Source organism: Lampetra planeri, chromosome 6 (assembly GCF_965212315.1).
Source record: "Lampetra planeri chromosome 6, kcLamPlan1.2.h2, whole genome shotgun sequence".
NCBI classification, from domain to species: domain Eukaryota; kingdom Metazoa; phylum Chordata; class Hyperoartia; order Petromyzontiformes; family Petromyzontidae; genus Lampetra; species Lampetra planeri.
Genome location: NC_136112.1, coordinates 8,383,945 through 8,410,192, shown reverse-complemented (window position 1 = coordinate 8,410,192; position 26,248 = coordinate 8,383,945). Strand labels below are relative to the sequence as shown.

Sequence of the window (26,248 nt, the reverse complement as noted above, 5' to 3'; positions counted from 1 at the left end):
CATCACGAATGGTCGGCGTTGATGACACGTACAAATCTTTTTGGAATAACAACAACAACAGTTTTAATTGTGTTGCAAAACTGGCTTAGCCTCAAGTATGGACCCCCAAACATCTGCTGGTAAGCTGGTTCAAGGTTCTTCAAGCCGGAGATCCCGACTCTGTGCTGGCCGTATCGCTGCACGCGATTTGCACGTCGGAAATCCTACCACGGTTGGCTACGTACGGCGCGAAAGAAGTTCAGCAGCTATTCGTTACGAATAGTTCCACTTTTTATTGCTCAGTCGGTGTTCGCCGCCGAGGTCGTGTCGGGTTTCTTATTTTCTCCTTCTTGTTACTCTGTGCCCCCGGTATTGAACCAATATTGGCACATAAAATAAATATTGATATTGTATTTTGGTTGATTGCATGTGGGTACAGTGGCGTTACAAGTTGAAATAATTAATACTTTTTGGTTATTTCGGTAAAGTCACGTAGGTAGAAAAATTCAACAAAATATATAATTTTTATTTTGTTTTATTTACCGAAAGAACCAAAGAGTATGGATTCCTGCAGTCACGAAAGCTTCAAATAAACATTGAAATAATTCACATTGATCTCTCACCTACCGATTCACTCATTACTCCATTCACCCTTGCACTCACCCACTCATCCATCATCGCACCCATTCACTCAAGCGTCCACCTAACCCATCAATGCATCCGTGTACAGGATGTATTCATGCGCAGATCAATTCATCATCTACCCAACCACGAATCCCATTCATAATTCCACCGACGATCCGACCCTTCTGCGCTTGCTCTTTAAAAGACGCCCCCACTTGGCCGCACAGAGCACTTTCCTCTACGTGGTGCCTGTTAATCACTCCCCCTTCACCCCAATGTTCCCCCAACATCCTCCCTCCTCCTTCCTCATCGCTTCTCACAACTCTCCAGAATCACCAGCGGCGTTCATCTTTGCAGCGCTTCGTGGGGTTAGACGCGGAGAGAGCTTGACGCATCGTGCAGGAGTACCAGGGGGAGTAGATAGGCGACTGACCGACTGACGGAAAAACCAGCAAGCCGGAGCCACCCAACTCCAAGGGACGTTCAGTTTTTTTTGCACGACTGCGGTGCTCGGAGCTACGAGCTTACGGGCTTGTAAGGGGGTCAATAGAACACCAGCAGAAGGAGTGGCTAAGCACGGCAAGCAGGTCCGGTAGCCAGTTCGGGGACGAACCGACTGACCGACTACCCGTACGGATTTCCCCACCACCCCAAATGAAATGCCTCCTCCTCCTCTTGCGCACGGCGACTCCGGGAGGCGGGCGAGGCGGGGGGGTCTCTGCCGGCGAGGGTCGCGGTGCTGGGCGTGCAGCCTCGTGGTGGCCGTAGCGAGTCTCGTGGTGCTCACGCTGCTGCTCGTGGCCGCGGCGTTGCTGCAGCTGGGACATCCACGGGGCCCCGAGGATGCGGATAAATGTGACAGGATCATCCGCGAATGGCCCAGCTACCAACGCGGGGCCGTTGCGTCGGACGCAACGCAATGCTCCATCGTGGGCAGGTCAGCGAGTGGTCGGTCGTATTTTTGGGTTTTTTCGGTAAAGTCACGTAGGTAAAAAAAAACCCAGTATATATACGGGGTCGGATCTCTTGGAATTTCTCACTTACTTGATACAGCGAGCGTGCTGTGACGGTTCCACTTGAAGACGGAAGCTTGTGTTGCCTCCGAAACGTCGTGATTTTTATTTTATTTTTTATTTTACTTGTATTAATTTTAATACATTTTTTACCTACGTGACTTTACCGAAAAAGCCCAAGAATGTGAATCCTTGCAGTCACGAAAGCTTCAAATCTAGAAGTGGTCGATCACTTTGGCCACCCCTTACGCACGCGGTTGTTTGACCGTGCGCGTCTTTGTCTCTGCGAGTGTTGTATTTTTCTGTCCGTTGTCGGCGTGCGTGTGTCTTTGTCTGTCTCTGTCAATGCGTGCATTTTTGTTGTTGGCATGGTCTCTGTGTGTACGTGTGTTTTGTCCGCGTTTGTCTCGATGTGCCATGTGTCTTTTGTCTGTAGCCGAGTGCGTGTCTTTCGTCTTTCTGTGCCGGTGTGTCATTTATTTGGCTCTGTGTCTTTAGTTTTTTTATGTGTATCTTTGTTTGTTCGTGCTCATGTATGGGGGAAGCGGTGGCGTGGTTCGCGCACGTATTCAAAATCAAAAGTTAAAAATATTTTTTTGCCCATGTGCTTTGAGGCGGTGCTTATCTAAAGCCCTCATTCAGTGGTGGAAATTTCTAATTCCTATGGCGGGGATGTCTGTATCAATAGGCCAATTACTCGCTTTACTTAAGTGCTTCTCATTTCATTGAATCCGGAGGGTTAATGAGTCAGAATTGCTAGTTGTGTATGTTTTTAAATAATACGAAACATCAAAGTGTGGTCAGTTGCGTCTGTGGCTTCCAGTGACGACACTTTGATATATAAACCAGATACAGCAGAGATTTCTTTTGTGGGACAAGTCCATTGAGTCTTGAAAGTTTTTTTTTCTTCCCAAAATTATTTTGCATGGAATGTAGACAGATGACAAATCGAGTGACCCCTTATGTGGTTTTTGTGTGTCTCAGGAATCTCCAGATAAAACACGTTCACTTATCTTGCTTCCTTTCCCCACATATCATGAACAGTCGTCGTGGAAAATGTTACTAACGAGTAGATATCGCCTCTTTCAACATAAACAAATAAAGTGTATAAACAAAACACACAAAAAAGCGGAAAGTAAATATTGCTCCACTCAATCCATCGGATTAACGGCCTTCTGGGGGGGGTGGGGGGAGTGCATCTTACTTAGGCAGTGTTGGCGCAATCCAAGCAAACACTGGGACCGTTTCTCGACATTCAGTTTTTCTTCTTCGGCAGAGTCAGGCTTGCCTGAACCAATACTGGTTAGCTGCCCGGTGTTTTCCATAATAGAGGTTTTTTTTTGGGGGGGTTAGATCGCGTAAAATATATAAATGTGTCGTTAAAACCCGCCACCACCCGACACAGCCAACTAGTAAGGGTTGTCACGTAAACAGAACGTGGCAATTCGTCACCAGTACAGCACTAGTGTGTAGTGTATAGTGTAGTGCATAGTAGTGCGTAGTGTAGTGTATAGTAGTGTATAGTGTAGTATACTAGTACAGCACACCGGTGTGTTGGAGAGCCAAGCCACAACATTTACAATCTGAGTTCGACGTTTCGCCAGTAATTACAACGAAGCTACAACTAACTAACACCGAAAGAACCAAGAATATGAATCCCTGCAGTCACGAAAGTTTTAAGTCAAAATTTCATTACGCAATTCTTTGCTCCCATGTGCGGAGGAGTCACGGGTGCCAAAGTCTCCTCTTGACCAAGAACGCCTTTAATAAAGATTAGTTTGAAACAGCTGGACTTAATCAAATCACCACTTCCTGAAAGAAAAATAAATGCTCTAACGCCAGTGGCCTTTTAGGGAGGAGTATGACTGCTTAAAAATGACCTTTGTAGATACCCCACAGATACGTCAGTTAATAATAATTATAGGGAAAACAACGGTGGATATTGCAAAAAAACACCTACGTGTCTCCCATCAATCCGAATGCTCTTATTGTGTAATATTGTAAACACTGTCCTCCGTAAGATATGGAGCCATCACTTTCACAATATGCAATCGCCTGTTGAGAAGTAAGAGTCTCATTAAAAATGTGTACAGTAACTATACTTGCATCAGTCTGCATACTTTTGAATGCTTGGATTATCTGGTTGATCCAGTGTAGACTACACAGCACCTCGTACTTGAATTCTGTCTTGTGTGCCCTGGAATTGAATTGAATTTGGATCCCTTACAACACCTTGGCCTATATGACCCAATCACCCGGAATATGAGCGATCTTGTCGGATCTCCGAAGCTAAGCAGGTTTGAGCTTGGATATCGCTTTGGATGGGTGACCGCCAGTACACGGTTACCCATCTAGCCCCGCCCCCCCTCCCGATACGTTCCATTCATTGGCTACCACATTCTAATAAGCTCCTCCCCCCTTAACTTGTATTTAAGAGCTTGCATCTTGAATCCCTGCCTCACTTGATGCAGCAAATCTGGTTGTGACGGTCCCACCTGATGACGGAGACTTGTGTTGCCTCCGAAACGTGGTGATTTTATTATTTTATTTTTTGTTAATTTTAATTTAATTTTTTTACCTACGTGACTTTACCGAAAGAACTCAGGGTATAAAGTACCAACACCCAGTGTTGGTACTGCGCTTCCGTGTTCTCGCGTCTCTCCTTGCTGCATTCACACCGACCAATCACAGACCAGCAGGGCGAATTGTGCTTCACATGATTCCTGCAACCCTCACAGCTTTGGGGAGGCCCGCATCCAGAGGTGGAATGACAGATTGCTGTACACGTACAACGCCTCCAACGCACCCTTGCCTTGGCAGCATCACTCATGTGGACATCTGTTGAAAAGAGCTTCATAGCTCATCGGATTCCTCGAGTATGAATAGATAGTCTGATGTGCGCTGTACTCAACAACGTGAGTTTGACCAAACCGAGTCCCAATTCTCCGGCGCTGTGGCAGTATCAATCACGCATAATACTAATAATTGTCATTTATAAGACGCAATTCATCCAATAATCTCAGTGTGCCATGCACGAAGAAAGGAAATACAAATAATGTCAAGTCCAGAGTCCACTGGCTCCCACAACCCCGTGCGATTGACCAAGAGTGGGCAGCGTATTTTATGCAGCTGTTTGCTCACCAGGAGTATAACGATGCCGCTCTGCGGTCAACTAAAAGTTCGTTCCTGCGTTCACGACACGTGCGTCGAATCGTGCGTGCGTGCGAGCATCGGCGATATTCGATTTGTATGTTGTAGTCAACTGACGTGACCTATGCAGCCACTGAAGGGTTGCCATATAACAACACACCGCTGCCAAGACTAAATTAATCAGAGCACGACCAAGCAGAAGACGATTAATCAAATCGCATGGGGGAGGAGGACAGGAGGGGGGACAGGGTGCGGCGCTCGTTCGACTGAGAAGTGCCACACTGTGATGCTATTCCCAGACTCGTGGAGAAACCGCTTGGCATGTTTGACACGACGACCAGCGATAGTGCACATCTCTCGTTTCTCCACGGTTCACGTCAGGCCAACTGATTCAACGGCTCGTGTGTGGGGTACAAAGAGCAAGCGACGATGTGAATAACGTACAGGGCCTTTGTCACTCCACTGCTCGTTTGGATGGAGCCCTCCACGTGCCGTGTCCGTCGTTATGGTGGTTTGACCCAACCTAACAATGTGGATTGATGAAGGGGGCATGGGGAGGAGAGTGATGTGGGTGGCCAGGACCCGTTCAGATATCACTCGCCACGATTGCTAGCCATGGCCCGGAATAGATATCGGGTCAGTCGCCAGGTTCATAGCGGAGTGTGTGAACCAGGAGCATAATTAGCGTGGTAGTGGGGGGCCCCCCCCTCGACAAACACCATGAGATATTGTTGAGTTTTCAACAACTGTGTAAAAGAACAAACACTTATCTAAAACGCGGTTTACATTTATTTTAATGAACATGCGTTCATTTGCGTCCCACGTTAGATTTTTTATTGAATTGGAGCAGCAACGTTTGGCTTGCGTTTCGATGTTGTCGTAGCGTAACTGGGTAAACGAGCAGAACCTTTCCGCCGCGTTGGGGCGAATGGGGGGGGGGGGTCGTGAGCGTAACGATTTGATTCGTCAAGAGGAGCCGCGGTGTATAATCGCCTACGTTCAACCGTGCAAAACAAAACTGACCGATTGCCGGCTCCCCTGTGCTGATGATGTCGTTACGCCACTGGCACAACCGACTGCATCGCTGCTTCCCCTACAAAGAAAAATAACTTGTCCGAATTGTTTTCCTGACATGCTTGGCGAGAGATATTTGAAAGTTCTATACAGTGAGCATAAGTATTATACGAGACATGCAAACCTGCATAGGTAAAAATGTATTCTTATGTTCACGATACAAGCATCGTTCCATGTGCTTGGGAATCGATTTAGTTTTTGGCAAATATTGTGTAAATGTACATGCCCAAGTTTGTCTTCAATGCATTACTAGAGACTTTCCATCAAGCGTCTAAAAACATTTAGAAACATGCATTTAGAGTATTTGGCAGCTATACATTTCCACACGATAAGCCACTTCGTTGAGCTATCATTTGTGGCCAGGTCGCTTCTGAAAAAGGGCGACATAGCTCAGTGGGCGTTACCTGGTAAAATAAAAACTGTTTATAGTTGAATAGTTTTATAGTTGACCAAGATTGTTAACAACCCCCCATGCGACACAGCCTGCCTCGACATTCCGATAACGCAGTGTTCTTCATTAACTTTCAGACGGGGTCACTTTTAGCGATACGACATCGGTGTGAGGGCCGCCACATTATTTGAAACCATTGGGGGTTTCGCGGCATGACGGGATCCTTTCACATATGTGCATTGTCGGGGGCCGCGCTAAAGGTCACCAGGGGCCACCAGGGGCCACCAGGGGCCACCAGGGGCCACCAGGGGTCACCAGGGGTCACCAGGGGCCACCAGTGAGGAATACTGCTAAGACACGGTTCAAAAATATATTCAGATACTTCAAAGCTGTGGGTAATCATTAGTATAACAGTGAAGTACTTTTTTTTTACTTGTGCATGGTATGGCAACAAATTAAGACTGCAGTTCAGATGGAAATGATTTGTCCATTATTTTCGTAAGGGAGAAATGCTCGTAATCTACTTTTTCGTGATCACTACCTGACCCTCTTTACCCACACATGTACGCGTCGCATGCACCATTCAGCTTTGCGCATGTGGGAAACCATTTTACTTGGTAAACAAGCCGCGTTTTACTGCAGCTGTAGACGATTACCTTCAAAATTACACCGGATATGTACGGTCAGGATTACGTTGCACTTGTTACCGTGCGGTTGCCTAAATTTGCCTAATTTGTGGAACTGAACAAATGATGTGAAGTGGTGCACAAGCACAACGAACAAAAAAACACTCACAAAAATGCATGAGTTTTTTTTGTTCATTTGCAGAACTTTCGAAAACTCAATGCGCCCATTTACGTGGTTAGCACGCTGGACTTGCAATCCTGAGATCGCCGGTTCGATTCGATCTCCCGGCACGGCCGTTGAAACAATGGGACGAGTTTCTTAAATCCTGCTGCCTCTGTCCACCCCGCAGTATAAATGGGTCCACTCTAGACAATCGGCAGGTCGTGTGTGGTGGGCTAATTTCTAAACACTCTCATTTCCAACAAGACGTCCGGTCAGCGTGGAGGAGTAGACCAAATACCCTCCAGAGGGGCTCTCTATAGGGGCTCCGCTTCCATCGGCAGTGCCACGAGTAGAACAGTTGCAGGGCTCCATCCTTTACCTCTTAACCAACGAGTCTAAGATAATCCCAACAGCCCGAATCGCGACAAATCACGGAATCGCCAGGACGGTCAAACCGTTACGGGCCTAATGACTTTGTTTCCTGCACAGGGACATTCTGAAGGTAGGCGGCTCTGCGGTTGATGCATCGATAGCTACCCTGTTCTGCACCTCGCTGATGAACCCACACAGCATGGGTCTGGGAGGGGGCGTCATTTTCACCATTTACAATCCGGCCGGAGGTGAGTGCGCACACGCGACCATACACGTTCCTACACGTTGGCATGTATGTCCATTTATCATCAAACTCCTCTGTGCTGTTACGTCTCAATTTTTATTTCCATCGGGAGGCGTAGAAGCAATTGACCGCCCATCAAGCGGTCTCATCCCAGCGTCTTGAGATGCGGTCGCATTCAGATGCGGTACAAAATAAATCCCATCGTTGTTCTGTGTCACGTGGTGCCAGCATCATTGGTTGTGTCCAAGAGGAGATGGCGGGGGAGGGGAATGGGGTAGGAAGTTGCACACTTTGGGGGGGAGGGGAGAACAATCGACTGTAGCCTCCCCACTAAAAACACTTGGGCACAGGAAGGTAGAAGCCACTTGTCTTCATTTTAATAGTAAAAAGTATGCATTACTATTTTTTTTTAAAGCCACTCATTGCGGAATAACATGCTCTGGATTAATTGCGTCAAAAATACCGTCGCTCATTGGAGAGACGCCGTAGCCGAGGGGGTGGTTAAAAAAAGTACCATCCGACTCATGAATCTGAGCTCGCGTCTTCCACATTAGCATCCGGGCGTCGAGTCGCTAATCACCTCAACTACCGTGCCTCTTCTTCTTCTTGGTTCTTTCGGTAAAGTCACGTAGAAGGGAAATAATAAAATAATAAAAATAAAACATGTTGTTTTTAAAAGTCACGTAGAAGGGAAATGATAAAATAATAAAATAAAACTTTTTTTAAGTCACGTAGAAGGGAAATAATAAAAATAAAGCATTATGTTTTTTTTTTATATAAAAATAATAAAATAATAAAAATACAACATTATATTTTTTTTATAAAAAATAAAGCATAATGTTAAAATTTTATTATTTCATTATTTCCCTTCTACGTGACTTTACCGAAAGAACCAAGAAGATGAATCCCTGCAGTCACGAAAGCTATAAATCGAAATGTACCGTGCCTCTGTGCTGATAGACGCTGGTTGTCTTCACCCCCCCTCCCCCCTTCACATCACCGATCAATGTGTGTGGTCACCTCATTCCCTTGCCCAGGCCTCGGCCCCCTCATACCCCATGTAGACCCTCCCCCCCTCTTCCTTTTGAAAATTCCTGACACCACGCAAGTATTTCCATGTCCTCGTGTGTGTACAAATGTCACTGACTCTATACACATTCACGCTCAGCCTCATATTAAACAACCCATTTTGAAACGGCGACCAGGTGCTGGGTGATATTCGTGTTCTTGGGTGAGGTATAGAACGCAACTTGCCTACAACAGAGGTGGGGAACGTCCGGGCCGCGGGCCGCATGAGGCCCGAGAAATCATTTGGTGTGGCCTTGCCAAGGCAACCGCAGGCGGGACTCGAAATTCAATAAATCTAGAAGCAATCCTGGAAAAACAGTTGCGAGTAGCAACATCGTCAATACCGGCTAACATCACACGCCTCGCCAAAGAGAAGCAGTTCCAGCCATCACATTGGGGGTGAGTTAATTAAATGTTTGACCAAATATAACAGGCTAATTTTAAAGTTGATAATTTTGTATGGCCCGCGAATGATGTTATAAAGATCCAAATGGCCCTTGGCAGAAACAAGGTTCCCCACCCCTGGCCTACACGCTGCCATCATGAACACGGACACGTTGTGCATGACTTCGTGTCTGTGTCATTTGTCAAACTTTTGTTTTTCTCTCATGCAGGGGAAACGGAGGTGATTATGGCGAGGGAGAGGGCTCCGAGGAACCTGCCGCCATCCATCAACGAAACACTTTGCAATCGAAAGAGTAATGCCAGTTTTGTTGTCCTAACGAGATATCTTCCACCGTTCTGTTGGGGGGGGGTGGTTTGAAGGGTTTGTGGGGGGGGGGGCAGGCAAGGGGGAAAGATGGTAACATGGTCTGCCCCCGCCCCCTCTCTCTATTTAAGGCCTTGTCACAGAGACGCTCTCTCTCTCTCTGTGTGCCTATGTGTTGCTCACTCTCTATGTATCTTGGTGATATCTGTCTGCTTATATGTCTGTCTATAGTTTTCTGGTTAGATTTTTGTTGCCATTTCATTTATACCTGATGATGATTGCTTGTGTTGCAATCGAAACGTCGTATGCTATTATTTAATTTATTATTTTATCTTTATACGTGACTTTACCGAAAGAACCAAAGAGTAATTCCTGCAGTCACGAAAGCTCCAAATTAAGATCAAAGAGTATGGTCCAGTGGTAGAGCGTTCGCCGCTCGTTGCAGAGGTCCGCGGTTTTAAATCCAGCGGCCACCCTGAGCCTGGACGAGAACAGAGGCAAAGAGTGAACAGCACAGATTGCTGGGACTCCGGAGTTCCAGACAAAAATAGGTGACAGCAGAGCGGAATGAGCGACGTCCCACTGAGTTCGGGTTGACTGGAGGCTTCGACAGAAAGCCTTGGTTGCTGTGCGCAGGAGAGTCGAGTGAAATGAGAGGGGAGAGGTAAGGTTGCAGCGAGGTGGTGTGAGAGTGATCTTGAAATTAATCTAGGTGACAGCGTTTGGAATAATACACATGAGGAAGTGAAACAATGTACCACATTTGTTTTGGTTGGTCTGTATTTATCAAGCGATATTTTCCCACTGCTGTGGGAAAGTCAACAGTGGTGGTCCTATGGATAGACTCGCAACAGGAACGTGGAATATTTACACGACCGGCTCAAGGCTGTAAACAGGAGTTGAGCGCCACCTCAATTGTCATCGAAACAGGAAATCACTCTGACTTATCTTAATCCTTTGCAGGCAACGCTCACAGTAAATGTCAAATATGTATATACGTCACGAGGACATCAAGGGGGCTTTAGGATTTCAAACATATGTTTAAAAAAATAAATCGCTGTGTGGTATAAGTCACATGCCACGGCTTTCTCCTGACAATGCTGTGCTTGTGTTGCCGATCGATGTCTTTGGGCAGACTTTGAGTCAAACATTTCCCACTCAACCATAATAATGTCTATCTTCCTGCAGGTTGATTAAACACTGGGAATGAAACCAAAATTCCGTCTTCACAGATATGTCATGCTAGCTTAAAACAGCAAACGCTGTACATTATAAGCGTTCGTTAAACCGCAAGACTACGGCTGATAGAGTGTATGTTACTCCTACTGTCTCATCGGCTCCCGATGTAATGCGAGGTTTGCTGAGAGCAGCAGACCATGGGCAGAGGCATCAAAGCATCTTGTAGTGGATTCCCTCCCCGCAGATGGTGCCAGGTAGATTGATGATTGTGAGATGTGGTGATGGCAAGGGGAGACCTTCATCCAGCAGCGGATTTATCATGCCTGATGATGATAGGCACCATTCCATGGTCTTCAGTTGGAAATACTCTATCAGTCACTTAGCTCTGGTGGTGAGATAATGGCATTGTTCCATTGTAAGTGATTGCTAGATAAATGTATCCAGTTAAATGAAGTGCATCAGGGACAGTGGGAACGGGCATAGTTCACATAATTTGTGCTGTTGTGGGAATCTCAATAGATGCCTGACCCTCGTGCGTTTTGGAAATCTCCGTTGACTACTCCATTTGCAAAATCAATGTGTCCATGCGTCATAGATTTTCCCAGGATGTCAGATTTCTTGAGCAAGCTGTCCTTGGAAATCTGTAAATCCTGGGACATCGTAAGACCCATTTTTTGTTAGTTGTTTAATAGTACACCGCACAAGGCCATTTGCGCCTCAAAATTTGCGCCTCAAAATTTGCGCCGCAAAATTTGCGCCTCAAAATTTGCGCCTCAAAATTTGCGCCGCAAAATTTGCGCCGCAAAATCTTAACCGAGTTTAAGCATCGTTGTACTTTGTATAATAGCTTCATTATTCTATATTTTATTTATTATGTTAATTGAGAAGCTGACACCCCATGCAATAATGGGACTTCTGGCTAAGCAGAAGAAGAAGACTCGAAACCAAACTTACTCAATTGGAATTACACGTAGCAATCATCAATCATCGCTCCCTACTGGCAGACTAATGGCCGATTGCAGGCCGGGTCCTAAGTCGCCTCGTGCCACACAAGGACGGCTGCCATTGGGGGTGCCGGTGCGAGATGAGATGAGATGTCAAGTGTTCCCGAGACGCCCCGGCGTGTAGGGCGCTATATCAAAAAGACAAACCCATCGTCGTTCCCATTAACCGTCGGCGCTCTCCTCGCCCTCCTCTGCCGCAGTACTTTCCATGGAGCCGTTGGCGATCGGCGTTCCCGGCGAGCTGCGAGCCTACGCCCTCGCCCACCGCCGCCACGGCCGCCTGCCCTGGCACAAGCTGTTGGAGCCGAGCATCCAGATGGCTCGCAATGGCGTCCCCGTATCGCGGGAGCTGGCCGAGAAGCTCACCAAAATCGACGAGGTGGTCAAATTCAAAAACGACTCCGAAATCTGGTATGGACGCGATAGGAACACGGTCTCGGTGGCAACCCGGTAGTGTGACATTGATTAAAGGGTGGGGGGGGGAGGAGGGGATAATACAAAATCTCGGGGGTGGGAGGGGGGGGGGGGCACGATCACGTTAATATAAAACTAATTTAAAACGTACGCTAAACGCCAAAGAGAATACGTAACGGCACGACCTTTGTCCGTCATGCGTCCTGCCCTGGCTCTCGCCAGCTGTGTGCGTCAGCGAGGCCCGAGATGCCCCTCGCTTAATTGTATTTTGCAGCCGCCACCAACTATTGCAGACATTTTGTAAATCATACGGCTTGAATATAAGAATTAGAAGGGGTGGAGAGGGGGCGGGGGGGGGGGGGGTACTTAGCCTTCAGCAGGGGGGGGGGGGCTCAGCCCCCCAGCCTTTGCGAAGCTACAGGCCTGGCCGGGGGTATATTTGGAATAAACTTGCCCTGTGCATTACGCAAAGCGAAGGCGTGAGAGATGAAGTGAGCATTACTCTTGCGTGAAGAGGTTGGATTTGTGAACATGTACATAATGTGATAGTCACGCCATGACAAAATGTTGGGGACACCCCTGCACTGGAATAAACTTGCCCTGTACATTAAGCAGTCCCCTTCCTTAACCTCCTTCTCGTTCCGCTCTTAGATTTATGGCCAACTTTTTAATTGTTGATGTTCTATTCAAGTGCTGTGGACGGTTAAAAAATGACCCTGCTGGTTATCAGTTACCGATGGGAAAGTTAAATGCGAGTGCAATTTTGACAAAATCCTAAACCTGGCACAATGTCGCAAACCTTGGTTACGTTACATCAGCATGAGTGATAACTTTCGCCGTTGTGATCTCATGGTGTGTACGTGTACAAATACACGGGCATTTGTCATTCCACTGTGTGTGGGTGAGCGTTCCCCCCACTCCGTGGGTCGTTGAAGGCGCGGTGTCTGGCTGCAAGAGCATAGCAGTACGCACGCTCAATGGCTACGCCACATGCCCAGGTATAACCATCCATGTCAGTGTTAAAAGTAGGAAAAGTGAGGTTGGAGCACCACAGTGGTGAGATGTCAACTACCTTGCCTGGTATACAGGAGGTCGTAGGTTCTATCCTGACTCTGTATATGTGGAGTTTGCAAGTTCTTCTCGTGGTCGCGTGGATTTTTCTCTGGGTCCTCCGGTCTTTCCCTCCATATTTAGAATCAACATCATGCGTTTAGAGTATTTGACTGCAATAGATTTCCACGTGATAAGCCACTTAATTGAGAAATCATTTGTGGCATGGCCGCTTCTAAAAAAGAGCTATATAGCTCAGTAGGCTTTACCTGGTAAAACAAAAATAGTATAAATCTTATTATTGGTTCTTTCGGTAAAGTCATGTAGAAGGGAAGTAATAAAATAATAAAAATAAAACATAATATCATAAAATTTTCACGACGTTTCGGCCACAATGCTAGCAGCCGTCCTCACCTGAGGAAAATGTTATGGTATATAATGTTTTATTTTTATTATTTTATTATTTCCCTTCTACGTGACTTTACCGAAAGAACCAATAATATGAATCCCTGCAGTCACGAAAGCTTTACATTGAAAAGTATAAACATTGACTTAAAGCTTTCGTGACTGCAGGGATTCATCTTCTTGGTTCTTTCGGTAAAGTCACGTAGAATGGAAATAATAAAATTAAAAAAATAAAACATAATGAAATAATTCTCTCTCTGAATGAAAGACTCTGTCTTCTCGACAGACCTATTCTTCATCTGAGGACGGCTGCTTGCGTTGTGGCCGAAACGTCGTGAGAATTATTTTATTATGTTTTATTTTTATTATTTTATTATTTCCATTCTACGTGACTTTACCGAAAGAACCAAGAAGACAAGCAATCGTCTTCAGGTGCTGTATTCATTCACCTGAAGACGATTGCTTGTGTTGCAATCGAAACGACGTGGCTTTATTTATATATTAAATTTTATTATTTTTCTATCTACGTGACTTTACCGAAAGACCCGAAGAATATGCTCTATTTTTGTTCAATAAGAGACCGGCACAGATCACAAACCGCGACGCAGGGAGGGGGTTATAGAAACTCTTCTGACCTCAGTGCCGACCACAATGCACCTGGGTTTAAAGACAGAAAGAGAGAGAGAGAGTGGGCTCGTTGACCCCACCGGGACCATATGGCGAGGGGAAGGTGACGGAAAATAACTTAAAAAAGGAAAGTGGATGAAGCGGGTGGAAATGACAGGGTGTGGGGGAGTGGGGTTACCGCTTGTGAAACTACTTAAAGCGCCCTGGGCCGAGGCGCTCTGTAGATAAACATAAAACAAACACCTTTTTATACAAGGAGTCATGTTTGCATAGACCACAATACCTGCAGCCATAATACAAACAAAAAACATTGGCGTCATCTGGTCCAACACCATGTGAGACTAGGCTCTAAGGAAAGCTGTCTCGGGTGTGGACCAATCAACTTCAAGGACAGTGCATACATTATCAGAGTTATGTTTTTTGTTTGCATTATGGCTGCAGGTATTGTGGTCTATGCAAACATGACTCCTTGTAAAAAAAGGTGTCAGTTTTGTTGCCAGATAGAAGGGTAAAAAAAACAATCATCATATTTTTTACTGGCAAATGAGGTTCCAATGGTATAAAACAAACAATAAGATAAGTTACGTGACGGTCCGATCTGCGGCGCCCTTCTGCGCGCGTTCGGCACGCTGAGCGATGGCCTCTGCCGCCTGTCCCCCCCCCCCTCCCTCCCAGCGCTCTCTTCTGCTGGCCCAACGGCACCGTCAAAAAGGAGAACGACATCGTGCGCTACCCAGCGCTCGCGCGCACCCTGGAGACGATCGCCAGGGAAGGCGAGGACGCGTTGTACAACGGCTCTCTGGCCACGCTGCTGGTTGAAGACGTCCGCGCGAAAGGTGACGGGAGGTCAAATTTCGATTTAATGCTTCTTTCGTGACTGCAGGGATTCATCTTCTTGGTTCTTTCGGTAAAGTCACGTAGAAGGGAAATGATAAAATAATAAAATAATAAAAATAAAACATAATAAAATAATTCTCACGACGTTTCGGCCACAACGCAAGCAGCCGTCCTCAGGTGGAGAACAGGTCTGTCGAGGAGACAGAGTCTGAATGGCACGCCCCAGGCTTGGAGCGACTATTTATGCTGGGATGGAGGGGCGAAGAGCGTCTTGACAAAATAATTTGCAAATTATTTTCCCAGCATGTCTCCTTGACAGACCTGTTCTCCACCTGAGGACGGCTGCTTGCGTTGTGGCCGAAACGTCGTGAGAATTATTTTATTATATTTTATTTTTATTATTTTCCTTCTACGTGACTTTACTGAAAGAACCAAGAAGACGGGAGGTCGTCAAGCGGTGGGGTCACATGTGTGTGGGGGGGGAGGGGCGAAGTGGGGGGTGCTCGCACATTTTCTCCGAATCACGTCCGGTCAGTGCGGAAGGAATGTAAAAACTTCACCATTTTTAGGGATTCGTGGGGGTGGGTGATAGGCCCTCCACCCCAACACCAACCCATCCCCTTTGCTCAGCCATGTGACAGAGAAGGTCAAGTAACCTCTAACCTCTTGAGGGATTATCTAGAGCTCCCTCTCGTTGAAGGTCCTTCTGGCAACATTCGCGTGAGCAAGTCATTGCAGAGCTGCACCTTTACCTTTGTAATGTGCTTTCGGATATGCTGGAGCAGGGGTCGGCAACCTGCGGCTCCGAAGCCGCGTGCGGATATCTAAGAACTGCTTGGTGACGTCGTTTATTCAGAAACGCGTCATATTCAAGTTCCATTGCGGCTCTTGAAATTTTGAGTTTCTTACCGAATTCGAAAAAAATGGCTCCTCTTGTTGTTTTGCTTGCCGACCACCACTCTGGAGCGATGACGACTACAACGAACCGTCAAAACGTCACGTCCACTCAGAGGCTGCTGTGCCCCCAGTTGTTGTTGTTGTCGTTGTTGTCGTTGTTGTTGTCGTCGTTCTTGTTGTCGTCGTCGACAGTGCTCCTATTCCCATCCGTGTTCCAGTGGCGGCTGGTCCATTTGGAGCATTGGGCCAGCACCTGCCACTGTCGTGCTCACTTGTGGTTCATGATTGGGTCTGTCTCTGCCTCTGTGTGACGCATTCACCAGGAGGTGGGGGGGGGTAGTTTCTGGCTTGGTGGGTTAGAATCTTCCTTTTTAGCATCGTTTTTTCGATTTGTAAGTGGCCCCATACGGCCATTCGAGGCCCCTATTTTCACCACAGTATAAAAAAGCATCGGATCTTGACCTCAATCATGACTGAATTGTGAAAGTTCACTGAATGATGAGTGGGGCAGATCGTTACATGCCGAGCCGCCTAGTTGCCGATTTAAAGGATTAGCTTTCATTCCGCCCACTGACATAGGCAAATGAGCCAACATGGAATTTCCAAGGCAGCCTCATCAAAGTGTGACCAATTTGCCACGTGTCGACACAAACTATTCATTTAAGTTAAATAATAAGCAGTTACCACACCTAATGTGGATTTGCAGGAAAATCTAGGATGGATTAAGTGGTCCAATTGGAGAATGTTTTCGGTAGGTCTCTCTGTAAGTGCGCAGCAATAAATGCGACGTACATTCGAGTTGCTAAATTCAAAGGGACTTTGGATGAATGTAGCGATTGAGTTGTCTTTGATAACACATCAACATCATCAGCCAATGTTCTAGCCACTGCTGGACAAAGGCCTTACCCACGTGGCCACAGCTCTGCGATTCCACAATTCATCTCTCTCACAAGTTTTCAGAGTCAAATAAATTTTTCCAATCGTGATAAATCTCGCTCTCGCTCACCTCTTTATTTCATAATTTCACTCCTGGTCCATCATCAGCAATTGCCTTTGATGTACATCATTAGTTGTGTATTACAGCCGTGTCCCTCCAACAATTATAATGTCTCGATTTAAAGCTTTCGTGACTGCAGGGATTCATCTTCTTGGTTCTTTCGGTAAAGTCACTTAGAAGGGAAATAATAAAATAATAAAAATAAAGCATAATAAAAATAAAACATAATAAACGTCGTGAGAATTATTTTATTATGTTTTATTTTTATTATTTTATTATTTCCCTTCTACGTGACTTTACCGAAAGAACCAAGAAGAATTATAATGTCGTACATGACTTTCGTTTTGCACATTTTTCATCTGCATCCCACTGCTTATTCCTTCCTCGTTCTGCCTCTCGCTGTAACCATCTCTCCATGCCTCCTTCCACTTTCACCTTTTTTCGACATTCTTTGTTGGTTCATGTTTCGAAGCCGCATCACGAAAGCGCAATGTTTTTTTTACTCAACATTTAGTTTGCTTAGAGTAACCTTCACCCATAATTTGTAATGTGGCCTTGTTCCCCTTTATGCCTCTCACTGTAATTCCCCGCATCTTTCCAAAACCTTATCCGCGTACAACGCACGCAACTTGCGCTAACCTCGATTAACAAGTGGCTACTGCGGGGGGGACCGACCTCCGACAACACACGGGAGACGCCAAGAATCCCCATTGTTGGTCTCTGCCAGATGGAAATAAAAAAACACAATGCTCGATGATGGTGGCTGTGGTCTGACGCACACTTGCACATCCGCGGCACGCCTGACGGTAAGCGATGTCCCACACTCGTGTGCTCGGCCTCCTGCAGGCGGTGTGCTGAGCCTGGAGGACTTGCGGTCGTACCACGCCGAAATCGTGAAACCGCTGATGTTCTCCGTCGGCAAGTACACCCTCGTCACCCCGGCACCTCCGGGGGGAGGCGCGATCCTCACCTCCATCGTCAACGCTCTCTCCGGTACGGGGCCTTGTTGCGCACAAGTACAAACACACGATTGACTGTTTGCAGTGAGCTTGCACTGGGTGCTGCACCACGCTACCTCCTCCCGGCGTCGCGCGGTGACTTGATCGGTCCCACGCACGGCCTCCACGGTTTTTGCGGTGTGCTGCCAACCTACGCGGAATGCGCTGCCGGTAATTGTCCGTGAAGATCTGTTGGCTAGTTCTGCAGTAAACGCAAAGCGGAAACGTTCTGCAAAGCTTACGAAGCATAAGCGCAGTACCTTCGTGTAAGCCTTTGTGCTAGAGGAATTGCGCAAATACCGAATGTGAGTATTATTTATGAGTTGACCGCTAGAGCCATGGCGAGTTTTTGTGCTTGATAATTGCATTCTTTCAAAATGTTTGGCTTATACCACATCCAACCGTTAACCCCCTCAAGGAGCATTCCTTCTGCCTCCTTCTTTTATTCGCTTTGCTACCGTGCCACACCTGCATTGGCCCACCCACATTCCATTTCATCATCTTGTCTCACGAGGCCAATTCAATTATTCACAAAAACCCTCACACCCCACCTCTTTCAGATGACAGTTTGATAATTTTGTGATCTTGGTGGGTTTTTAAAAATATCCTTTTCTTTTTTGCGATATAAAATATCTGAAAAGTCAAAATATTATATTTTACTAACACCAGTTGTACAATGTTGAATAAGGAACCTAGGACAATATTTTTTTATCACCTGCTGTAATATTACCACAAGTGAATGTTGCGGACTGGCCGTGAGAATGAGAGTTACCCTCACACCTTAATAGTCCAATGTGATGATGGCATTCGGCCTACAAGGGACTGTGGCATATTTCAAAATAACACATTCCTGCGGAGGGAGCTGGTAGGAACGTTGGGTTGCTCGGTCAATGGCCAGGGTCAACGGCGGCGTGGTGTATTCCGCAAATATGCCCGACTGTGAGGGCGGGCACAAGCCGGCGTGAGTAGGTTAAACGTTGAGTTTTATAAGGGCACCACGGGGTGACCAGCCCCTCCCCACCCAGCCCCACCCCTCCCACCCTCCCCACCCCTCCCCACCCAGCCCCTCTCCACCCTCCCCACCCAGCCCCTCCCCACCCTCCCCTCTCCACCCAGCCCCACCCCTCCCATTTTTGGATGCACGACGGACACAATAATCCCCTGTGGGCTGGTGGAACCAGGTGGTTCCTACCAGTATAAAGGCAGTTACATATATATATTTTTTTAATATGACTAAAATTAGTTAAGAAATATATTTAGAAGATGTACGTCCAAAAACAAAACGGCACAAGGTCGCCATTAGCGGAACACGTGGTCGGTTGACCCCCCCGCCCGAGGGCACAGGTTACACCGGTCGTGTCAGTCTGCCACGTGCTCGGCCACTAGTGGGTGACCTTGCACTCTGTCATCAAATCCAGCTCCCAGAGGTTTGACTGCTTAGGCTGCATTTTTCGATTTAAAGCTGCGATGCTGTCTTTCCAACAGCTCTGTTCTTCACCTGAGGACGGCTGCTTGTGTTGTGGCCGAAACATCGTGAGAATTTTATTTTATGATGTTTTCTTTATATTATTTTATTATTTCCCTTCTGCCGCAGTGGTTAATGCACTGCGCTAAGAACCCGGTTGACTGATTTGAATTTCCAGCCACAGCTACCATCAGTCGTGAGCAATATCTGAACCTGTCCTGGGACCTCCCGTTCATCAACCCACACTGACCAGTGTGGTGAAGTATGGTCAAACAACCTGCATTACTGACACGGTGTGGGGAAGGCCTTCATCCAGCAGTGTATTGCATTATACGTTTTTTTTTTGCCAGCCAAGCTCATTGCGTTGACGGTGCTGATGATGAAACGGTCGCTAAAGGTTTGACGTGCTCGTCTGGGCCCACAGCGTTCCACATGCAGAGGAGGGAGATGAAGGACACTGAGGGCAGGGCCCTTGACTTCCACCACATGGTCGAGGTGCTCAAGTTCGCCTACGCACAGCACAGGGAGCTCGCCGACCCCGAGTTCGAGAACATGGCCCAGGTGAGCTCGCGGGAGGTGAGCTGCTGGTCCGTGAGGGGTTGGCGATGAAGGCAGAGAGCAGAGGCGTGGGTGCAGCACGACAGTGACATTTTTAAATCCTTTATATTAAGTTCACTTGCTTGCGCGCTTACGACCGTGCAAATCTTTCGGTCGTTTTTTAACCCACTTCCCGTGATCCAATCGAGCTGACATTTTGCACACAGACTCGTTGTGCGTGACAATTAATTTTCGTGAAATTCTTTTCCCAAATTTTTACACTTTTTAGGAAAAGAAAAATTTGATTTAATTACCAATTGCTTAATGGTGGCAGGCAATCATCTGACCCATAGGTGGCAGCCATCTCAAGCCAGAGGACGAAAGGACTCTAGCCGCCACGCATATAAAGGATTTATAGTGAAAAACTTTGTTTTTACAGGTTCATTTTTTCTGCACTGCCTTTGTGCTGACAACGGCGCCCCACAGCAGCAGCAGCAGCAGCAGCCTAGAACAGCTGTTTTTTATTCATTGTGGTCGCCCTTCGAAACGATATCCAGGAATGCGCGCGATCTTGTCAGACCTCAGAAGATAAGCAGGGTTCAGTCTGGATAGAAACGACACTTGTTAAAAAAAATGTAGACAAGAGGGCACTTGAATGGATCTCAGAGGTACCTATATGGTTTCTGCTTCCACGGGTCATTCTCTAATACAAAGGATCACACTGCTCTGTGAGAAATCTGAATGGTTACTTTGTCTCATGATATGCCACCTACAGCATACGCAAGTAATATTCATTACCTTACAGTCAGACCATTGTTTAATTCTCAGAGCTGGAATTTATCCAAATGAAGTGCAAAACCAATTTTAACCTGATGGGTATTTTCTACATTAATTCGTGAACCTTTTGAGACCAGCATCTCACCACGCTTGACAACACGAGTTCAATCACAGTGGGCCGAAACCTGGATTGTAACCAAAGCTGTCTGCGGTGCCAGCCCAGGGCTCTGACCTCTAAACCACCCGGCCACCTCCTTGTAAAGTACCATTTTTTTCAATGTCCACATACGAAATTGATGTGCACGTCCCCACCTTGCTGCTGTGGCGGCGGCGCGTCTCCTGTCGCGCTCCCAGAAGGTGCAGGAGCTGATGTCTCCGGCGTACGGCGAGAAGCTGCGACAGCTTATCCAGGACGACCGCACCCACGAGCGCTCCTTCTACACGCCCACTGACCCCGACAAGCCCCGATACGGCACGTCGCACCTGTCCGTGCTGGCCGAGGACGGCGGCGCCGTTTCCGTCACCAGCTCCATCAACTTGTAGTGAGTCTCCCCACCGCGCGCTGCGGCCACGCCATCACGATCGCTTTCGCTTCAAGGGTTCGCGCGCTACGAATTGCGCAGAGCCGCCAGAGGGAAGATGCGTCGGCGCCACTGCATCCTTATTTGAGAATGGCGAAAGTGAGTTCTGGGTTTATTTATTCTTGGGTTTTTTCGGTAAAGTCACGTAGGTAAAAAAATTAAATTAATGAAAGTAAAATAAAAATAAAATAAAAATCACGACGTTTCAGAGGCAACACAAGCTTCCGTCTTCAGGTGGAACCGTCACAGCACGATAGCTGTATCAAGTGATACAGCTATCGTATCAAGTGATACAGCTATCGTGCTGTGACGGTTCCACCTGAAGACGGAAGCTTGTGAAACGTCGTGATTTTTATTTTACTTTTATGAATTTGTATTTTTTACCTACGTGACTTTACCGGAAAAAAACTAAGAGTATGAATCCTTGCAGTCACGAAAGCTTCAAATCTAGAATTCTGGGTTTATTGTTTTTTTTAAATGCCCACCATATAACCAGGATGCCCAGCAGCGGTGGCACAGGCCTCACGTGCAAAACGCGAATGCCACTGCTGGGACCCAAACGGCAAATCTTTACGGAGCCTCAAAACCCTTCATCAGGAGGGTTTTGCATTGGAATTTTGGCAAGTAAATTTTTCACGAGCTGAAAACAAACATCGATTCTTGAATCGAATCACGAAACCAAATTGTGACATCCGGCATTCATGGAATCACTGGCAGCGGTGAATTGCTTAATGCCTAATTGTCGACAAAAATAGAAAAATGTTTGATAGGATTGCGTTGGTAACTCTCGGCTGCTGCGATGATGTCCCATCAATTGGACAGTAAAGGTGCCTGGGAGACCAGCACGAGTGCTTGGGATGAATTTTGAACCGGTGGAGTGGCCACAATTCAGCCTCTGCTCACCATGTGCATGGAGCTGTGGTTCAGTGTTTGGCACACAGCGCAGTGAACACGGCAACCCGAGTTTGATTCCCAGCTACCGATAATGTGGTGATAGGTGACACGGGCCCTGGGACCCTTCCTCTTCAACAACCTGCATTGACCAGCATGGTGAAGTATGGTTAAACTACCCCATGCAACGTTGGCCCACCATTACATGTTTACTGAGATAGTGTGGGGAGGCCTTTGTCCGGCAGTGGATTGAAAAAGGGCTGTAATTGTTATTGTAGTGACTGTGAATGTCACTGTGTGGTGCCGGGCTTGCGAGGCCACGGCGGATAATGTGTTGTCATTATGTGCAGCCCGGTTATTGGGCGTAGGACCAGCCCTAGCGGGGCTTGGGTAAGCGCTGGTTAGCGCAGAGGCACCATGTACAGTGTGCGGTGCGGGCTCCCGGTGAGGGAGCGAGAGGGAGTGTTCTGCCAGCCAGGGTTACGTTGGGGCATGATACGCTGGTTGACCTGCAATTATGTTGTAAAATTAGATTCACAATTAAACTTTAGGGATATTAATAGTCAGTTTAAATAAGGACAGAGATGGCAGAATGGAGATACCAAAAGACAAAAACGACCGTGTTATTGTTTTGTTGACCTTTTAAATTTAAAACAATGTTTACCCGATAGTTTTGGTTCACAGGTCGTGTCGAACAGAACCGGCATCATTCTCAACGACCAGATGTCCGACTTCTCCTGCCCTCAAGCCGGCAAACCGGCCTTCAACTTCATCGAGCCGTGTAAGCCCCTATTTTCATTCTTGATTCATGTGCTTTGAAGGAGGGCCATTGCCCCGAAAAATCGCCACCTCTTGTATAATTTTCCTTTTAAGGCCACGGCGTTATTGACAAATGTGTTGAGCTTATTGTTTTGTTTGTTATTCGTGCTTGTACACCGTTAGCCAAAGCAGTAGCAGCAGCAAAATAATTTGTCCTATTCTTTCTTAGGCTGTCACTGCAAACAGAATTTGTTAGGGAGAGTTAAACTCACTTCCTGCTTTTTGTTAAACAGTCCCACGGGGACACAATGTTGTTGATCTGCCAATTTGTGCAGGCCATTACCGGGCCATTTCCATTCATTACCGGACATGTAAGCTCCGCTTTTCACTGTGGCTCACTGTTCTTTGGGACAATATCAGCCTTGCCAACTGAATAATGTAGTTTATGAAAGTCATCTAACAATATTCACAGTGATTGAATGGAGGCACTTTTTTTTTCTCACTTCCAACGATTGTTCACTGCCAAAAGGACAGGAAGATGTAGTTCAGGCTTTTGAAAATTGATAAATGCATTGTTGAAAAACTCAACTCACCACTATTGTCAATGCATCCTGGGGAAAAAGCTCAAGTAAAAAAAAAAGGTGCAGCCCTGCAATGCCTTGCTCGTGTCACTGCAGGGAAACGTCCCATCTCGTTCATGAGCCCGAGCCTCCTCCTGGACGAACATCGATTTGTGAAAATGGTGATCGGCGCCTCGGGTGGCTCCAAGATCACAGCGGCGATAGCGCAGGTGAGCACCGCTCCGTGATTCCACAGCGGGAGCTGCGAACACTCAAGTCCCGCCGGACCACCCCTGCGGTGGAAGCTGTCAATGTTTTTAAACCTAGCTCCAGCTGCGTAACGATGCGTCGATTCATCGATCATTTTTTGTTGAAATGTGTCCCAATCGGCATCACCCGCGATCTATCATGACTGGTGGTGGGTGAAAGTCTCCCCAAATTTGTCACCATCTTTCACGGCCTCGCAACGTACAAAAAAGAAAAACCTCGCTCCCGCATACGAGCTGGAGTTATTGCTCCCCTTCCGTGGCGGTATACATGTCCTGTGGGGCGTGTTGCCTCTTGGACTTGGCGTTCTGTTTAATTGAAGGTCTTATATCGTGTGTGCGCACGCCGTACGTGTCATTTACTCTGTCGTAAGGAAAGCGAGATGGCAGTTGGGGAACGACACATCAAGGAATCTCTCGCGCTCACGGTCGTGCATCTGTGTATGCGCGCACACAAATCGGTTATTTGCCATCGTTCGACCGTGCTGCTTGTGATCGGTGTACGTGACACCCTGCGGCCACTACATTCAATTGTGATGTTTCAAAAACAAAGATTGAAACGAACCGTGACCGCCAGCAAGTCGGGAGGGGAGAACCTATTGGACATCTGTGACAAAGAGTCTCATAGCTCATCAAATTCCTCCAGTATAAATACGTATTTTGATTCTGATCTGATTCTGTTTCAGGCGTGAGATGCTTGCCAGTGGCAGCTCGCCCTTTTTTTATTTGTTCCTTTCGTTGTTGACGTTGTCTTTGTTGTTGTTGTTGTCCGTCGTAATTTTGTTGTTGTCACTAGCGATGTTGCTACCGACGCTGTTTGATTTGTGGTCGAAGTTCTCGATGTTGTTGTTGTTGTCATTGTTGATGCTCTTGGTTGTTTATGATGTTTTGTTGTTTCTTTTGTTGTCATTGTTCTTGTAGTTTTTGTCGTCTCTGTTCTTTACATCTTGTTCGTCTAAGGGTCTGCTGCAGGGACTATTGGGCCACGGCAGAGTGCGTGTCTAAACAAGGCTCTCCCGTGCAGGTCTTGGCGAACGTGCTGTGGCTTGGGTACGATCTGCCAAATGCAGTGTGCCAGCCAAGACTCTACATCAACCAGGGAGACTTCTCCCTGCAGAACGAGACAGGCTTCAATAAGGTGATCACAACAATGATGAGTCTTCTTGGTTCTTTCGGTAAAGTCACGTAGAAGGGAAGTAATAAAATAATAAAAATAAAACATATTAAAATAATTCTCACGACGTTTCGGCCACAACGCAAGCAGCCGTCCTCAGGTGAAGACCAGGTCTGTCGGGGAGACAGCGTCTGAATGAAATACCACCACGCTTGGAGCGTATATTTAAGCTGGGTTGGAAGGGGGGAAGGGCGCCCTTCCCCCCTTCCAACTGTCTCCCCGACAGACCTGGTCTTCTTCACCTGAGGACGGCTGCTTGCGTTGTGGCCGGAACGTCGTGAGAATTATTTTTTTATGTTTTATTTTTATTATTTTATTACTTCCCTTCTACGTGACTTTACCGAAAGAACCAAGAAGATGAATCCCTGCAGTCACGAAAGCTTTAAATCGAAATTTAACAATGATGAGTGTTCAGTGGTGTGGCGCTCGGCATAAGCAAACTGAGTAAAAGCTTAGGGCCCCAAGAAGCTTACGGGGGTTGTTATCTCAGGCATGGACATGTGATCTCTCTGTGTACCCTTAGTAAACTCGGGGGGGGGGGGGGGCTCACGGAGGCTGTGGTGGGGTGGTGGGCGAGGACTGGTGGTTTTTATTGGGGAGGTTGCCACATCAAAGAGTTTGATATATCCACTAGACTAGAACCTTATTGTGACCGGATGGGATCGTGCATTTTGCGTAATCGTCATCATCACGACCATTTGTTTTCTCTCTAACCCTTTTTTTACCAACAGGCCATCAAGCTGCTTTTGGAGAAGAAATCCCACGTGTTTAAGCAGAAATTCCCCAGTGTTGGTGTGGTGCAAGCCATTTGGCGCGAGGATGGAGCCATAACAGCTGTGTCTGACGCTCGCAAGTATTCAATGGCCGATGGCTACTAGGCCCGGGAGAGGGCTGCCCTCACTCAGGCCGAGCTGCAAGCACCCTCCGTCTCACGCTCCTCTCCGACGCTTCAAGTGCTCTGTCCGTCGGATGCTTGGAGAGAGGCCTACGAATGTGGCATCTTCCAAGCGCCGCTCCGCTACAAGGACAAAAACTCAACGCAATGATCTTGTCATATTAACAGCTCGGCGCGTCAAGTCCTGTTCCTCTGCTGTGCCCTTCGAAGTTGTGAGTTTTACGAGCACCTGCCGGTCAGTGGCCTCCAGCTGGCAAGGTGCTAACAAGAGGCCCACGAATTCTGTGGCATCTCGCTGCTTGCGAGGCATCCTTCGAAGTTATCCGCTGCACAATGTATTCGCTCGGGCTCACTTTTCCCATAGACGTCAACTCGACCTGGATAGAATAACGGTGGCGTCACAGTTGCTTGTCGAGATTTTATCGGAGGGCTTAGATTTTTATATTTGTAATGTGCAACAACAAAGTCGTTATTTTAAACGTTTTTGGGTGTGGGGGAGTTGTTTGTCCATCAGTGTTCTTG

General features: G+C 47.0%; 1 protein-coding gene across 2 annotated transcripts; it reads left to right on the top strand.

Annotated features, from left to right (window-relative positions):
* The first annotated feature begins 857 nt into the window (after positions 1-857).
* On the top strand, positions 858-25,864 carry LOC144719487 (glutathione hydrolase 1 proenzyme-like). 2 transcript variants are annotated; one of them, XM_078595452.1, is made up of 12 exons: positions 861-1,540; positions 7,510-7,640; positions 9,319-9,402; positions 11,797-12,007; positions 14,768-14,928; positions 17,670-17,816; positions 19,711-19,847; positions 20,955-21,142; positions 22,744-22,853; positions 23,509-23,621; positions 24,682-24,795; positions 25,563-25,864. In XM_078595452.1, the coding sequence occupies exons 1-12, from the start codon at positions 1,263-1,265 to the stop codon at positions 25,707-25,709; spliced, it is 1,821 nt and encodes a 606-aa protein (XP_078451578.1). In that variant the 5' UTR covers positions 861-1,262; the 3' UTR covers positions 25,710-25,864. The 2 variants fall into 2 exon arrangements, with proteins under 2 accessions (XP_078451580.1, XP_078451578.1); XM_078595454.1 differs by lacking the exons at positions 24,682-24,795; positions 25,563-25,864 and adding an exon at positions 24,579-24,672 and having other exon boundaries at positions 858-1,540.
* The last annotated feature ends 384 nt before the right edge of the window (positions 25,865-26,248 follow it).

Excerpts from the sequence above, each read along its gene's own strand:
- LOC144719487 (XM_078595452.1), top strand. The coding sequence starts at position 1,263 with ATGCCTCCTCCTCCTCTTGCGCACGGCGACTCCGGGAGGCGGGCGAGG. Across the intron at positions 21,143-22,743 it reads ACCAGCTCCATCAACTTGTA|TTTTGGTTCACAGGTCGTGT; the intron begins GTGAGTCTCCCC and ends TTTACCCGATAG. Across the intron at positions 23,622-24,681 it reads TCACAGCGGCGATAGCGCAG|GTCTTGGCGAACGTGCTGTG; the intron begins GTGAGCACCGCT and ends TCTCCCGTGCAG.